General features: G+C 41.6%; 1 protein-coding gene across 1 annotated transcript in view; it reads right to left on the reverse strand.

Annotated features, from left to right (window-relative positions):
* The window catches only part of Wnt2 (Wnt family member 2), a 44,337-nt gene extending 30,048 nt beyond the window's left edge, over positions 1-14,289 (reverse strand). The window contains exons 1-3 of the mRNA XM_042696008.1: positions 14,134-14,289; positions 11,773-11,999; positions 6,259-6,536 (exon numbers count right to left, since the gene is read on the reverse strand). Coding sequence (XP_042551942.1) covers positions 6,259-6,536; positions 11,773-11,999; positions 14,134-14,216 — 588 coding nt within the window. The 5' untranslated portion in view covers positions 14,217-14,289. The remainder of the gene's footprint in view (positions 1-6,258; positions 6,537-11,772; positions 12,000-14,133) is intronic.
* Between the last annotated feature and the right edge of the window lie 1,297 nt (positions 14,290-15,586).

The following is a 15,586-nucleotide window of genomic DNA, read 5'->3' on the forward strand; positions in this document are numbered from 1 at the left end:
TAACTTCAATAAGGCATTGTGATATCTTGAGCTCCGTCATCCTTTAAAAACAGTGATTGTGGGTGGGCTTGCTTACCTAGAAAATATAAGGGGTGGAATTTATATTTGTGGAACTCAAGAACTTTACTTTCGACTAACCATATATATATAGTAATTCCAATTGACTAATGAGGCAAGTCTGAGAAACATTTCACTCTAATAGTAGATCCTGACATGGAGCTATAACAGTTTTGTTAAGAGTTATTTCTTGTTCAGAGACTTTAATTCTGTTTTTTTTATTCATGTGATATATACCATCTATACTAGTTTTGGGTCCAGCAAGACAGGAATGACTGGCAGAATTGATCTATTTTTTTTAAATATATTTAATTTTATCAATTAAAAAATCAGAAAATAAACACCTGCTAAACAAATTTTGTATCCCATAAAGATGCTCAAGATTATTGGAGACTGGGGTGAAGAAAAGGTGAATAGAAAATGTAACTCTTCAGTGAAGCTTGTTTTCACTATTTTCTTTCCTATTGATTCTGTGTATGTGTGTGTGCCATCACTGGAGCCTGAACCCAAGGCCTTGTACTCTCTCTTGGCTTATTCACTCAAAGAGGACACTCTGTCACGTGAGCCATAGCTTCACTTCTGGGATTTTGCTGATTAATTGGAGATAAGGCTATCCTAGTCTTTTCGGCTTGGGTTAGCTTTGAACTTTGATCCTCAGATTTCAACTTCCTGAGTAGGATTATAGGCTCAAGCCCCACTGCCTGGCTCATTTTAAAAGAGTGATTTCTTTTACATTGTAGTTTTCTGAGGCCAGACCCATGATTTGTTTATTGCTTATTCAAGTAGTACCAAGAGATCTATTCTTTGAAGTCTTTATTAGAACTTAAGTGTCCTTGTCTGTAAGATTGTGGTTACATCTAGTATAATATTTATTTTTTGTTTCCTTTGGGAGCATTTCCTGTGGATGGAATTTACAAGTATCTGCTTTATCCCAGTGCTATAAGTGTGTCACACTCAGTGACCCTGGTACTCACCAGTAGTGACCTAGTACAGTACTTGTTTGGGCACAGCATGCAACCAGACACTCAGGCTCTTCACCTTAGGAACTCATCTCATATAAAATAAAAGGCACCCAGTGAAGTTGGATTTCAGATTATTTCAATTAGCCAGTACATTCTAACCTATCATAATATGCAAAATGTGGATGATAATTATATCTTAGGCTTGCTTAAAGTATGTTGTACATTTGTATACATTTTATTTTATACTTAGACTCTAGCTAGGTAACTGTCCAAGGCTGCACTCAAATGATCAAGCCAGTTTTCAGATCTCGGAGCCCCTGTCTTCCATATTAGCTCAGTCAAGATGAGACCTGTAACTAAGAACTCTTTATGGGTACAGTAGCCAATAATAACTTTTAAAAAATACCAGTATCAACACAGTTGTCACATGCTATTATTTTAACTATTAGTAAACACGAAGATGCATACTCTATCAGTATAATTATATATAATATATTTATATATAGTTTATATTTATGTTTAAGCTACAATGAAATTCAGAGAGATAGAAATCTAACAATTTCCTAGGAAAAGAATCTAATTTATAACTCAGCAATTCAAATAGACCACAGAAGGTTTGAACTTTGCTATCTATACTCTTTCATAGGAGACTCAAGAGAAATTAACAAATGCATAAAAACTGAATGTTAAATATTTATTTTTCTCCCCCATTTTTCAGCACTTTCCTCTTGCCTTCCCCAGGGTATCCAAATGTCTCTACATGGTATTTGAAACTCTCCAGAAGTTGCCTGAGACCAATTTCCAGCCTCAGTGCCCTTTAACATTGAGTCTCCAGCTCTCCCGAAGGACCTGGTCACTCTACTTCCTGAGGTGCTTTCTGCTCCAGTATCATTCTTGTCTGAGATTCCCTAGATTCTGGAAAACATTTCCCTATCTCAGCCCTGCAAAATCTTTATCTGCAGTTCAACCACTCAATTCTTTTGTGACACAAACCTTTATCTCTTCAGCTGACTTTTCCTGACTTTGCTAATCTGTCAATTAGCATAGTTTGCCTGACAATTGCATTGTACTTGTCTCTTTTGACTAAAGATTCCTTTCTTATAGCCAGGATATTTTTCCTCTCATTCATTTTCACATATGACTCAGTACTTTAAGTGTACATTTTCCTAAGTAAGTCCTTAATAAATTATCTGCTGACCCAAATTTAGCCCAACAATGTACAGTGCTCTCAAATTGGGAGTGGCATCAGTTTTATGAATTCCCCAAAGATGGTCAAGTCGACTAAATATATGTCACATGCCTCTAATTCCAGCTGGTTGGGTGGTTGAAACAGGAGGATCACAAGACTGAGGCCAGCCAAGTCAAAACTAGTGTGACCCTATCTCAAAATCAAGATATAAACAAAAGGGATTGAGGTATATCAGGTGATAGCAGCTGGGTTTTTAATCCCCAGTGGAGGGAGGGAGAAGAGATGGGCAATCATAGTAAGGTCAAGTTTGTAAAGTGTATTCACAAGGTGGAGTCTGGTTAACAACATGTAAATCAAGTTGTTGTTTTTTTTCCTGTTGTGTGTTCACTGTAGAAAATTTGTAAGGTATAGATAAAGTTCTAGCAGTAGAACTCCTTTCACAGTCAGCAATAACTATTGCTTATTATTATTTCTTAGGAAAAATAATATAGAAATACTGCTTGTTTTTCTTAGACATTCCAAAGCCAAGACAACAGGGATATAGAAATGCATGCCTACAGACAAACATGACTGGGTTTGAACCTCCATGTGCTGTGTGTGTCATGATTCCATCCCTGACCCTAAGGGAATTATTTTATACCTCCTGGCCTAGCTTCATTAGAAATATTAATCATAGTTTTATTCCTATAGGTTTAGGAACAGTGCTATTGTAGAAACAGTTGGTAGTACTTTATAAGTCAGATGACAGTATCTACCAGTTTTTATTTCTTTGTTAGGCCGCATAGAAGCTAGGTCTGTGGATAATGGAGCATCAAGTTGAATCCAATGACAGTCAACACTGGTTTGTACTTCTCTCACCTGAGTAACAAATAACCTTTACTTCACTGGTGGGAGAGGACCTGGCGTTTACTGAGTACTTATGACATGCAGAGTTCTGGGCTCTGAGCTATTTGCTTCACTCTTGTTTTCCCATCGTACTACATACTACCTTTTTAAAAAACAAACAAACTACAAAACAAAAACAGTAAGCAAATTCATTGGTGGTGTCAGATTAACACTAAGGCAATCTCACATGCCATGTTCTTTCTGTTCTACAGACAAGAGAAGAAAGTATTTTTCTAGAATTCTCTTACTTTTAGGAAAATGTTTACTCCTATGGAAACTTGCAGAGTGATTGGAGGGGTAGAGTTTGGCTACAAGAGTCACTCTGATGCCCATTCTCTCAGGAAACTTTGTAGTTGTGATAATTTCTTCTTATAGGAAAGAGTGAATAAATTTACTGGCTTGTGAAAAGGAACAGATAGTAGATACTAACCAGGTACCTTTCACTTGTAATTTACCTAAACCTATCTTAATATAATTACCAAGTTTTCATAGCCGGGCTTTTTCAGATCTAAAGTGAGTAACTGGGGTAAGTTGTGGAATTTCCTCCTTAAAAGAATATTCTTAAACTAGGTAAACTTATCTTTTTTCGTTTAGACTCAGTCCAAGAGTGATTCATCTTTGTTACAGTGTTATGCATTATATTGTTATTAAGACTACTGAAACTGTGATGAAAAGAAATGAAATCACAGAGTATTTAAATGATATTACAGTATAGAGACACATGAGGGTGCTCTAACCAGCTGCTATAAGACATGAATTAAACAGTTCAAATATTGAGGGAAAATTAAGACTCAGTAGAATGACAGTGTTGAATTCTGACTTTTAGCTTTGAGTATACAAAACAACCTTGGGAACGATGGCTTTGCTTTTAAGTAAAATGGATCTGTTTCCCCTCCCCATCTCACCATGACTCTTCCCAGTTTCCAAAGTAGAAGATAGTCAAATTCAACACTGGAAAACACTATAAAAAGTACAAAGAAGAAAAAAGTAGACTGATGTTGCAGTCAGCCCTGGGAAGCTGAGGTGTTCTAGAGCCAGGCCAGTGCAAGGCTTAGCTCAAGAGACTTGCCTTCAAACACAGGCCCAGCCTGTTCTCATTTTTATTCCACTGGCCTTCTGCTGCTGGTACAAAGGGGAGTAAGGACTGGAAATCTAATGACCGCAAGGAGAGAATTAGAGACGCATGTTTATCTCAATACATTTACTCTCATTAAAGTTCATATTCACTGACATCATGCATCTCCTTGAAAAAGTCTGCCCACCCACCATTAATTAAAGCCACATTTTAAAAAGTCAGTGTGTGCACTTTTATTCCAATCAAAAGTAGCCTCCTAAGTTTTGCAGAGTAGGCAGGAGGATATCTGAGGCCTGACAGCTGTTCACCTCGACACAGTGAACTATCACATGATTTACATTCGAAGTTGTGTTTATACAGGGCCTAGGATATAATAGCTAGGATCTATTGTCTTGAAGAGTTGAAAAATCCAATACCAAATGATCTATTTTGCTAAATTAACATGTATTTCGATAAGTCAACATTCTTTTGGATGCTGTGTAAGATCATATGCTTTCATCTAACTCTATATCCTGTCTAAGTAATTAAGCAGCACACTCCTATCAAAGACACCACACTTTATAACTTATATGTGTGCTATCAAGGTCAAAACAAAGGTCAATGTAAAATTCTTTTATCTAACTCACTACACAAACAACAGTTACCAACAGTTGTCAGATTGCACAACCACAGTCTATATTCTTGGCAATAGTCATTATAAGTTAATAAATTTACATAAAAAGAAGGAATGTTGGTTTTTAAAGTTCAGAAAAGGTACTATTTGTAAACAGTTCAGGTCACACTCATCTTACTGCATGTGCTATGCAAGCCTTGCTTTCTCCCAGTTTCCTTTCAATGAGATTTGGTCTCTCCAGGAGCCTAGTCAGAGGATTGCATCAAAACAGATTTGCATTTTTTTCTATTCTTTTTCTCATTCAAGACACCCCTCTTCTGACTTTCAATTTTATCTTAATCTTTCTTTATATATGAATAGCAAGCAAATTTTTATGTGTGCCAATAAAAGATCAATCCTAGTTATATTTTAGGTTAGTCTATAAGGGTTCCAATCCAATATTTCTTTGGCTTTGTCAGCTTATGTTTTCTACAAAAAGACACACACAGCTGCATTCAGAGTCTCTTGTTATTCTTTCTCCATATTATTCTGGTCAGGCCTCCATCTAGAAAGGCTGGGATTGTCATTAGATGGGAACATTGGCATTCAAATGGTTTAATCCCAGGTAGAAGCACACTTGGACTAGAAGTTGAAACCTGAGCTCTACTAACTCACCTTGAGCACTTTGGGCCTCAGTTTTCTCAAGTAACAAGTGGGTGTTTGAGAGGGTCTACTGGCTGACCAGTTGTCAGCAGCTCAGGAGGTTCAAGAAGATGGAGGTTCAAGAAGATAAAATGAACAAGGCCCATGTCTTCCCCAGTCCCCTCACTCATACAGTATCAGAAACCACAGCTAAGGCTTTATGGTTAGGGCTGGTGTGGCTCCAAAAGAAAACATCCTGGAATCTAGAGACCAACAAACCATGGCTGGTGACTGGCTTTAAGAAAAACTTGAAGAGAAATTGCTTTATGTCTCAAGGTGCCCTACATGTAAGTAGTCAATATATACCATTGGTGTCCTAAGCAACAGATTTGTGTGTGTGTGTGTGTGTGTGTGTGTGTGTGTGTGTGTGTGTATGATATTAAGTGAAGATAAGAGTTCATGGACTCTCCTGCCTAGGCTGGCTTCAAACCTCCATCCTCAGATCTCATCCTCTTTTGTAGCTAGGGTTACAGTCTGGCTCTAAACCACAGATTGTATCTCCTGCCCAGACAATACAGTATCCAAAGGGACCATAAACCACTGGCTGCTCACCACCAAGCCAAAAGCAATGGGTGGACTCATTGAGCTCAGCTGTGGGAAGGAAGGTGGAGCACGGGTGTGGATCTTTCAACCCAATTGGTGGTATTCTTTAGAACAAACAGCTCTGGGCTGAGGGGCAGTGGGAAGTTGTGACTACACAGTATTTTATCAACTTTAGGAAAGCTGAAGATAAGCTCTGCCTGAATGAGTCAAAGGCCACGTAGTCTTCAAAATGAGCACGGTTGCATTTCCATACCTTCCTGCCGGCTCTGTTGTTGTGAAGATTCATCAGGGCTCTGGCATCCTTCCCCTTCCGCTCTTTGGCATCCACAAATGCGCGGGCGAATTTGATCCCATAGTCAATGTTATCACTGCAGCCACCCCAGTCGAAGGTGCCCTTGCTGTCCTTGGCTGTTCCTTTCTTCTTTGGGTCACAGGAACAGGATTTCAATTCTCCTTGGCTACAGGCCCTAGTGATGGCAAATACAACTCCAGCTGAGGAGATGGCGTAAACAAAGGCAGATTCCCGACTACCTGAAACAAAAATGCTTTGCTTAAAAGTGGTCTGGGATGGGTAATTCAGAGTAAGTCTTACACAATGACTGTTTTAATACTTGATCTCTCTCTGGGCATACTTTGCCTCTGACAAAGGCATTGGACATTATTCTGGAAGGGTCTTTTCTAGAGTCAAGAATTTTCCTTGAATATGATTCCTTCCCCCCTGATGTCAATTTCTGTCAGTTTAGGTATCTGTTGGGCAAGTCTTCTTACATACCGAGTATAAAAAGGCAAAGATGGCCTTGTCTGGCTCCTCGGTCCCATGAGTCTCACACAAGTCCACTCACCTAGAACCCTAGGTTATCCTATGAGGTGGGAGCATGGTATCTGGCGTCTTAGTTTCTTCTCCCACAAAATACAGTTTGGATTCTACTATTCTGTCATTTGTTCCAAAAAATGTGGTCAGTGTTCGTGATAGCACAGCTTCCTTTGTGGGGAAAAATTCTTTCAAGGTGGGCACAGTAGTGTTGCTTGTAGTTTTAAGCTATTCAGAAGGCTGAGGTGGGAAGATTGTTTGTTGGAGACCAACAAGGGAAAGACAAATCCAAACCAAACCTCACGAACATCCACAAATTACTGAGTGCATTCGTGTGCACTCAGCTGATTAACACTGAAATACTGAATTCCAAGAAATCTAGCGGCAGAGGTGAGAAGAGGATTGAGGCAGTATCCAGCCTGTGGCATTAACACTGGAGAGCTTTGGCTTGGCATCAACTTTCACAAGTAATTGAGAGATTGTTGAAGGCAATATGCAATATCCTTGAGTTACATACTATGTCTAACTATTAAGGGTGAATTTACTTTCTTCTGGAACACCTGCACTAATCACTGGTATTGGGTAAAAGACAGTGAAAAGCTTTTCTTTGGTTTTTCTGGAAGGAAACAAATTTACCGCCTATAATTAGACTTGGGCAAGAACCCTTTGGGGTGCTTTCTTAGAATTGTTCTTTATTAGAGAGCAGGCTACTTTCACTTACAGGCTGAAAGGTACATATTTCAGTGCAATAACTACATTAAATTATTTTAATAATCTGTAGTAACTCATAACACGGTGTTGTAGTATAGTGACAGATATAAGGCTCTTTAGGGTCCTTGTGCACCTCGTTTTTCAAGTGGAGCTGTATTTCATTGTTATTAGCATGCCTTTTTATTAATGGTTGCTGCAGCAAATATATTAATAATCCCCAAAAAAAGGCTGGACTACCTAATGCCAATGCAAGGCTGAAAGCAGAGAAATATTCGGTGATTCAGTATGTCAAGAGGAGTGTGACATTTTGAACCACACATCTGGGAGAATGAACCACATTTTCACATCGAAGCCCTGCTTGTTTCCGTTTGTCATTCAGGGCTACAATTTATTATACGTCCCTTACAATATTTGTTCTGCTAGTCCCATTATTAAAAAATCAGGAAAACATATCTACACCATATTAAATGGCACTTACCTCAGCCTTCACAAAATATCTCCCTCAAAAACCTCTATTTGGAAAAAAAAAAGAACCTAGTCATGCACTCATAGTCCAGTAAAAATCAAGGAGATGAATATTTGCCACCAGTAGCAGGGCAGTGCTCTCTCTCCTCTGAGAAGAATGTGTGGTCCTGGGAGTTGTTTTAAAGAGTCCCAGTTTATGTTATAAACATTCTAGACATTCTAATAGGACTTGAGATGCTGTGTAAACAGATATGACCAAGAGATGCAAATGTGGCTTAATTTCTGGTAGCAGCCTTTAGAAAAATAAAATTTATTCCCTTCTTAAAGTTTATAGCTGCCTTGTTTATCTTATAATGCCTAGTTTGGGATTTGGAGTTTAGTGCCCATATTTAGAGATGCCACATAGGGAGAATCTTCTCAAATGCTTGAAGTACGTGTTACTATGTTTAGTTTTTAAGAGGGGAAAAAGAAATCTGATGAAGTAGTCTTTAAAAGACGTGGAGGAGAGTAAATCAATGATCAGATAATAATAAATTTTTAGATACAGAATTCATTCTGTGTAACTTGCAAACCATTACATTAACTTGCTGGCTCAAAGGGGAAAAGTCACAATTTGCTACAATTCAGAAATAATTTCCAAAGAAAAAAAATTACCTCTGTAAATATGTGTCATTTGTCATTAAAATATATTACTAAATAGCTAGATTTTTGTTTATTTGGATAAAAACTTAGCACATTGATTGACTTTTCATTTTACCTCCATATATGTTTTAGTATTATGTAGATATTGCCTAAAGATATTTCCAGTTAAGTGTTTTACATGAATCACTAAAACACTATGTGTGAAATAGTAGCACATTTCAAGAGTTGGCTTTGTAACAAAACAAATTTTGATCTTGGGCCTCTTCTTAGAAAAACTGAATCTTCCTAAGACCATCCCAAAATGAAACAGAATACAAACCTAAATGGTGATAAGTACACTTCCTGAGGCATTATTATTGATGTTTCTCTCAGTTTTGGACTAAGATTAATCAAGTCTATGAACTACACAGACATAGTTTTGTGTTGGGAGATGGTTGCCTGGGAAGTCAAAAATTGCAGGAGGTAGAGTTTCTGGAAGGTCATGGATTATTCAACTCTTAAAAAAAATACTTTCTTGGGGCTGGGAAGGTAGCTCAGTGGTAGAGTGCTTGCCTTGAGCTGAAGAGCTGAGGCACAGTGCCCAGGCCCAGAGTTCAGGCCCCACAACCAACAACAACAAAAAAAACCAAAAAAACTTTCTTTGCTTTTTTTTGACATTTATAATGATGATATCTTTTGGGTAAGAAGCCATTTTTTAGAATTCTAAAGATGTAATTTTTAAAATTGTGTGTGTGTGTATGTGCGTGCATGCATGTGCACTGTGCACATGTATGTGTGTGCTGGCAAGGGGAATTGAACTCACGGCCTCAGGTTCTTACTTGGCTTTTGTGCCCAAGGCTGCCACTCCACAGCTGGAGCCACCCTTCCATTTCTGTTTGTGTTTTTTGCTGGTTCAGTGGAGAATTAAAATTTGTGCCCTACAAATATGTGTGCAGTCCGAGATCTCAGCCTGCTGAGTAGCTAGAGTTATAAGTATGAGACATTGGCACTCAGCCTTTAAAAGAATATTTGTAGGTTTTCTCTGAAAGAGTAAAATGCAAATATTCCTAAAAATGTTTCTCTAAAGCAAAACACGTAGTCTCCATTTTTCTATGGCTATGGGATATTTCAGCAACATGTTCTTCATACAACAGTGTTTGCCCTTTGCCTTTCCTACTCACCTACAAGCTTATTTGGGTTTCCAAATGAAATTTTTCACAAGTCTACTATGTAAATTTCCCGCCAAGCAATTAATTGTAAAAATCTTTGGATAGCTTTCATGGGAATGTCATGATTATTTCCAGGATAAGCTGCTCTTGGCCAAATTCAGCCTTCCCATAACCAACACAAAAATCATCGCTGACAGTCACAGGAGTTTGCATAAATGACTGAGAAAGAATTGATTTTCTGACAAGAATAGAAAGCAATTGTATAGTTCTGAGCATTTGGACAAAGCACTCAGATCTGCCTAAACTAAACCTGAAGGAAGTACAAGTTGTAGTTTCTAATTTACCTCAGGCTTCAGACTACATCAAGACAGTTCCGGTTCTAGTTCTAACCTCTTCCTTTCCTCTCAGCAACTCCACAAAAATTTCTATTAATGAATCCCTCCTCAGGCTCACTAATCAAAATTGCTTCCTTTGATTTGTGAGCTAAATGGCTTTCCTTCCCACAAATGGAAACAACTAAATGTATCTAGAAGTGATCTTTCCATAGGTGAAAAGTATATCCAATTTGAAATCACTAGAAAAGTGATTTGCACCCTTGGAAATAGAAGAAAAATCTTGTTCTGCCTAGCAGTGGAGAGCCTGTAAATAACATATCCAAAGATTACTTGTGATAGATATTTGCAAACTCTCTTTGACAAGCGAAGTTCAGCACTTTATTTGAATCACAGAGCTATTTAGGTGAAATCTTAAAATTCCATGAGGCTGAAGTTTACTATTATCCTTTCAAAAATCTGCAATGTCATATCGAAACTCCAAAAGGAATGCAGAAGACTATAGTCCTTAAACTGGAGAATAAAACACAAAATATTGCAATAAATTAACTTTAGGGATACTCAGAGTGAGAGTACTGCACCCTTGGGGGATGTTAGAGACATTCAGTTATGCATTTGGCCTCATAAAACCCTAGGGCTGTGATGATTACATGATAGAAACACCCTCTGTTAAGCATTACCAAGTGAACTGCTTGGATGATTTTCTTGGGAATGGGGGAAAGGGGTGGGCAAAAATGAGTGAAAAGTTCCCTGTTACTGGGGTTTTCACATGAATGGTTGTAGCAAAGGACCAGTATTATTTTTTTGAAGCATGCTAAAAGTGCCAGTTTAGTAGGTGGTGATTATTCAAAAATACAACCTGACTTTCAATTAACTTTCTCCGATGAGCTAATGAAGTCCTTTGAATATGCAGAACTTTAAAGAAGCTTATTAGAAAATTAGATTATGCTTAAGTGTCCTAAGGCAAAATAAATATGCATTTCAGGTTTCTAATCTTCTCTTTTATGAATAATCTTACAGTGTAAAATGCGGCTGGGAAAATAATAGGTGGGCATTGCTAGTGTGTACAGTAATTGAAATGATGCTAAGCAAGAAAAACACAAGACACACACTAATCTCTGCCCTTCTGAAATTTATAATCTATTGTAAATAATGTCTAGTTTAGATACAGAATGACCCAAGGCTAGATAGCTAAATAAGAGGTGAAGGTATTCAGCTCCTTAATAACATATTTAGGGTTTTTTTTTTTTTTTGTAATAATAATGAGCTTTGACTGATAAGTGGTCTGAGGATTTGTAATCTGATCTTCTGTGAGGTTCAAGCACCAGAAAGATAAGTCAAAAAAAGGTTGTTTTCTGCTTTGGCTGCTTCTTCCTTTCTAGAAACAAAACCCTGAACCTAACGGGATAAACAGGACTGAAATGATGGACAGAGCAAAGAACACTAAGATTTCAGCCTGAGGCCCATCTCCCTACGTTATGCCCATCTTCTATAAGGCTTTAGACAAGTTCCTTGATTATTATAGTCTTCATCTGTGCAGTGAGAACATGCCACCTCACAGCGCAAACCCGCTGAACACAATATACAGTACAAGGGCTTTGAAGACCGTACACCCAGGGAAGGGGGCCTGTGGATTTAGGTGAAGGCAGGACACTCACTTCGGAGCAGGACCCTGCCGAAGAGGCTGTGATCCCTGTCCAGGGTGTTGCAGTTCCAGCGATGCTGGCGGAACTGGTGCTGACACTCTGCTGTCCACTCGGCCACACCCAGTCCAATGGCACGCATCACATCTGGATGGCGGTGGCACAGCTGTCGCTGGCGGCTCACCAGGCCTGGCACATTGTCACACATCACCCTGGAGGAGTCACCGGTAGCTCTCATGTACCTGTGAGAAACCAACACACAGGTGAGCAGGAAGCGAATAGCCAGGTAGAATTCAGTGATCTCGGGGGACACCTGAGTTGAAAACACTCTTCACGGAGGAATTCCTCATCATTTTGGTGCAATGAAACCGTAGAGGTTATTGTGTTTTGATTCAGCAGAGAAGTAGGCAGGGGAGGCACGATGAGTTATCTAATAGAAGCCACCTCCAAATCGAGTGATGACTGTCTCCTGGCTACCAGACAAGGCTCTGGCAGGGCAGTAGAGGAAACTCTGCAGACAGGACTGGAGAGGGTGGGGGTTGCAGCGTGTGCTGGGGAGAAGGCATAAAGATTTGTCCAGAGAAGCCTGAGCTCTCAGTGACACCATGTGTCTGGACTTGGCTTTGGAGGCAGCTGACTTTTAGAGGCTGCTCACTCCCTTTTATTTGACCTCATGTCTTGAAAACTGTCTACATCTATCTAATCAACACCTGCTGGTATCCGATGTTACATTCTGTCCGCAGACACACCGTTCTTTCCACACTAAAGAATCCTTTAAATATTTCCATTTTCTAGCTCCGTTTGGCTTTTATAGAAAACCTTTGGGAAGAAATTCTTTCTATTGTTATTAAGGACGCTAAATGTTTGGAAGAATCAGTGTTATAGCTCCATAAAGTACTTTTTGAAAAGAAACTTTAACAAAAAAAAAGTTACATCATCATCCTTACCCAGATGTTCTCTATTAGTTGTGAAATGTTTAGAAAGGTACCTTTTATATAACCCTAGCTGCCATAGGTGTCTTTTGAAATGCTCAAACAAGGAGAATGCCTTTTTCTAGTATTTTCATTATTTTATATTATCATAAAATCGTTACAGCTGTGAATTCCAAAAAATATATTTAAGTGGCAGCTGAGAGACAATGTAACAAAATGCCCGAGTAATAAATAATGTTTATATATCCAGGGAAACAGAAATAGTCATTTTATTGAAAAATGGTCAGTCTGATAAATCAATCTTTGATCCGATGTCAGCAATGTCAAGGTTAAACGCCTTCCTGTTCAAAGCTGGCTTAGGAAGGAACTGAACCCTAGTTCCCAACAGCACTTTGTTCCTTTGAACTCCGGTGTCCTCTTTGAAAGTCCCCTGCTTCATTTGTCTGAGATTCCTTATTGTTGCCAGATTCTTTTTTTAATCTACTTATCTATCTATCTTATCTCTATCAAACAATCATCTGCCAACCTATCAAGCTTTTATCTAAATCCCACCAAAGCCAATCTTTTCTAAGTATGGCACTGCTCTGAAACTTCCAGGTACAAGGAACCTACAAGTCTTTCTATCCGGTCTCTTTTCAAGGTCAGAAAGTTGTGAGATGAGAAAGAATGTCTGGATAGGTAGAATCTGCCTTTGGATCTTTTAAGGATGCTAAGGCTTCATCACTATGCAAAATAAATAAACTACAAGTCAACCTACAAAGGACAGCAGCAAAGCTTACTTTTTGGGGGGAGATGGTTTTGAGCAGGGTAGTGACTTGGACTCTTTAGTGTCAGTGGCTTCACATCAAGGCTCTAGTCTCTACCTGGAGGCAGCGACATGTTCTTCTGCCTCACTGGGGGTGAAGCATTAGGAATGTGGAAAGACGAGAAATAATACAAAAATCACACGCTTTAGGCTGTACAATTCCTGACTGCCTGAATTCGTTTATCTCCAGACAGTTTTTTGAGGGCACAAGGGTGGGGGAGTTGGTTGTAGTTTTCAAGGTGGATTTACACACACGTCTCTGCTACAACCAGAGGACATGCTAGGAAATCTCTCCATGGAATAAGAAATCAGCTTATTATTATTATTATTTTGCCATCGCTCAAATGGGCTCCAAAAAAAAAAAAAACCCCAACCGTCAGAGCTCTGACTTGAGAGTGGCTGTGAATGTGAGCATGTGAGTAGATTTTTGTTGTTGTTTTAGATTGTGTGTGTGTGTGTGTGTGTGTGTGTTTAGTTGTCAAAGCTGGAATGGGTTTTGAGAAAAGCCAAGGGACTCAGCTCGGAATGTGAAATAAAATTGGAGATGGGGGGTTCACAAACCCCACGTCTCCCCCAAACCCACCGCCCGCGTTGTCCTTGCCCCCTCCAGCCCGCACGCGCCCCTGTGCGTGGACTTACCACCATGAAGAGCCCACCTCCGGGGCTAGCCAGGTCAAGAGCAGAGGGAGCCAGAGCCAGATTCCACCGGGAGGGACGTTCATAGTAACCCCCTTGCGTCCGCATCAGGTCAGACTCCGTGTGCGGGCGCCATGCGTGTCCCGAGCAGAAGCGCTCAGCGCGGCGAGCGCCTCGTCACGGCTGCCGGCGCCTCGCCGCGCCCCCGCCCCCCTCTCGCGTCGGCAGCGAGTGGCGAGACTCGCTGATAAAGTTTCAGAAGAGCGAGCGAGCGAGCGAGCGAGCGGGGACGAGCGATAAAGGCAGCGGGGGCCGCCTCGCCCAACGCCCAATTCCCCAGGCGCTGGGGGCACAGGAAAGCCCCCCAGAGCCCCGCGCGCCTCCCGCGCACGCCCGGGCCCTTCCTGATGTGCCCCCCGCCACACACACACACACACACACACACACACACACACACACACACACACACACACACACACACTCTGGGCTCAGCGGGGTGGGGGCGCCGTGCCGCGTGGGGAGGCGGCGCGGGGGTTTGATTGTTCTTTTTTACAGGGAGTGGTGGACGAAACGATGACACGAGATGGTTGCGGGTGAGGTGGCGCAGGGCAGGAGGAACACCTTTGCGGGCACCTTTCGGGGATCTGCCCCCCACCCCCTTCCCCCGCCAACGAGCATCACCGGGGAACCGGAGCCATAGGAACGCGCGCCCAGGTCCCCCGCCGTGCCAAAGGTCCGTGCACACGATGCACGGAGCGGGGAGGAATTTCAAGTCCTTGCTTCCCTCTGTCCCCGGGAGGAGAGGAGAGGGAGAGCGAGCACTTGTACATTTGGAGCTGCCCGTTATCTTTGGGGGGCGCCGAGGTTGAGGAAGGGAGGGGCTAGGCCTCAGGGAAATGTAGATCTATGGCCTTGATCCCCTGAGCCCTGCGTATCGAGAGCGGAGCCCGAGGGTGCCTGACCCTTGGGATCTCACTCACGCTTCGCCACCAGATCCAGATCCTCACCCCCTCCCGCCCACCCCCCCCCCCCCCCCAAAAAAAAGGTGCGGCGTTTACGCACAGCCAGATCTTCCCCAAGTGCTGGCGGAGCCAGGGTGGATCCCAGGCAGCCCAGGCACCCGCCCGGGGTCTGAGCCCAGCTCGGGGTGCACCTCCCACTGCCTGGGTGGTTAGCCTGTGCTGCGCTCCGGGCGAAGGTAAAGGGACCCTTAATCCTGGACCTGGGACGTGCAGAGCCGAGATAGGAGCTTGGGCCGGCCGCGCGGGTGGAGCATCTTGAGCAGCGACTGGCCTGCAGCCCCGCCGTTTATCACCGGAAAGGAAGGAAGACCAGGAACTCAAGGCGACCGTGAACTGTTCCATTGCTCTTTTCCCGGGGCGGGGACCCACCACCAACCCCGGAGCATGCTCTGGGGGAACGCGCGCGCGCGCGAGTGTGTGTGTGTGTGTGCGCG

This window comes from Dipodomys spectabilis, unplaced genomic scaffold (assembly GCF_019054845.1).
Source record: "Dipodomys spectabilis isolate Male_0828 unplaced genomic scaffold, ASM1905484v1 ptg000197l, whole genome shotgun sequence".
NCBI classification, from domain to species: Eukaryota; Metazoa; Chordata; class Mammalia; order Rodentia; family Heteromyidae; genus Dipodomys; species Dipodomys spectabilis.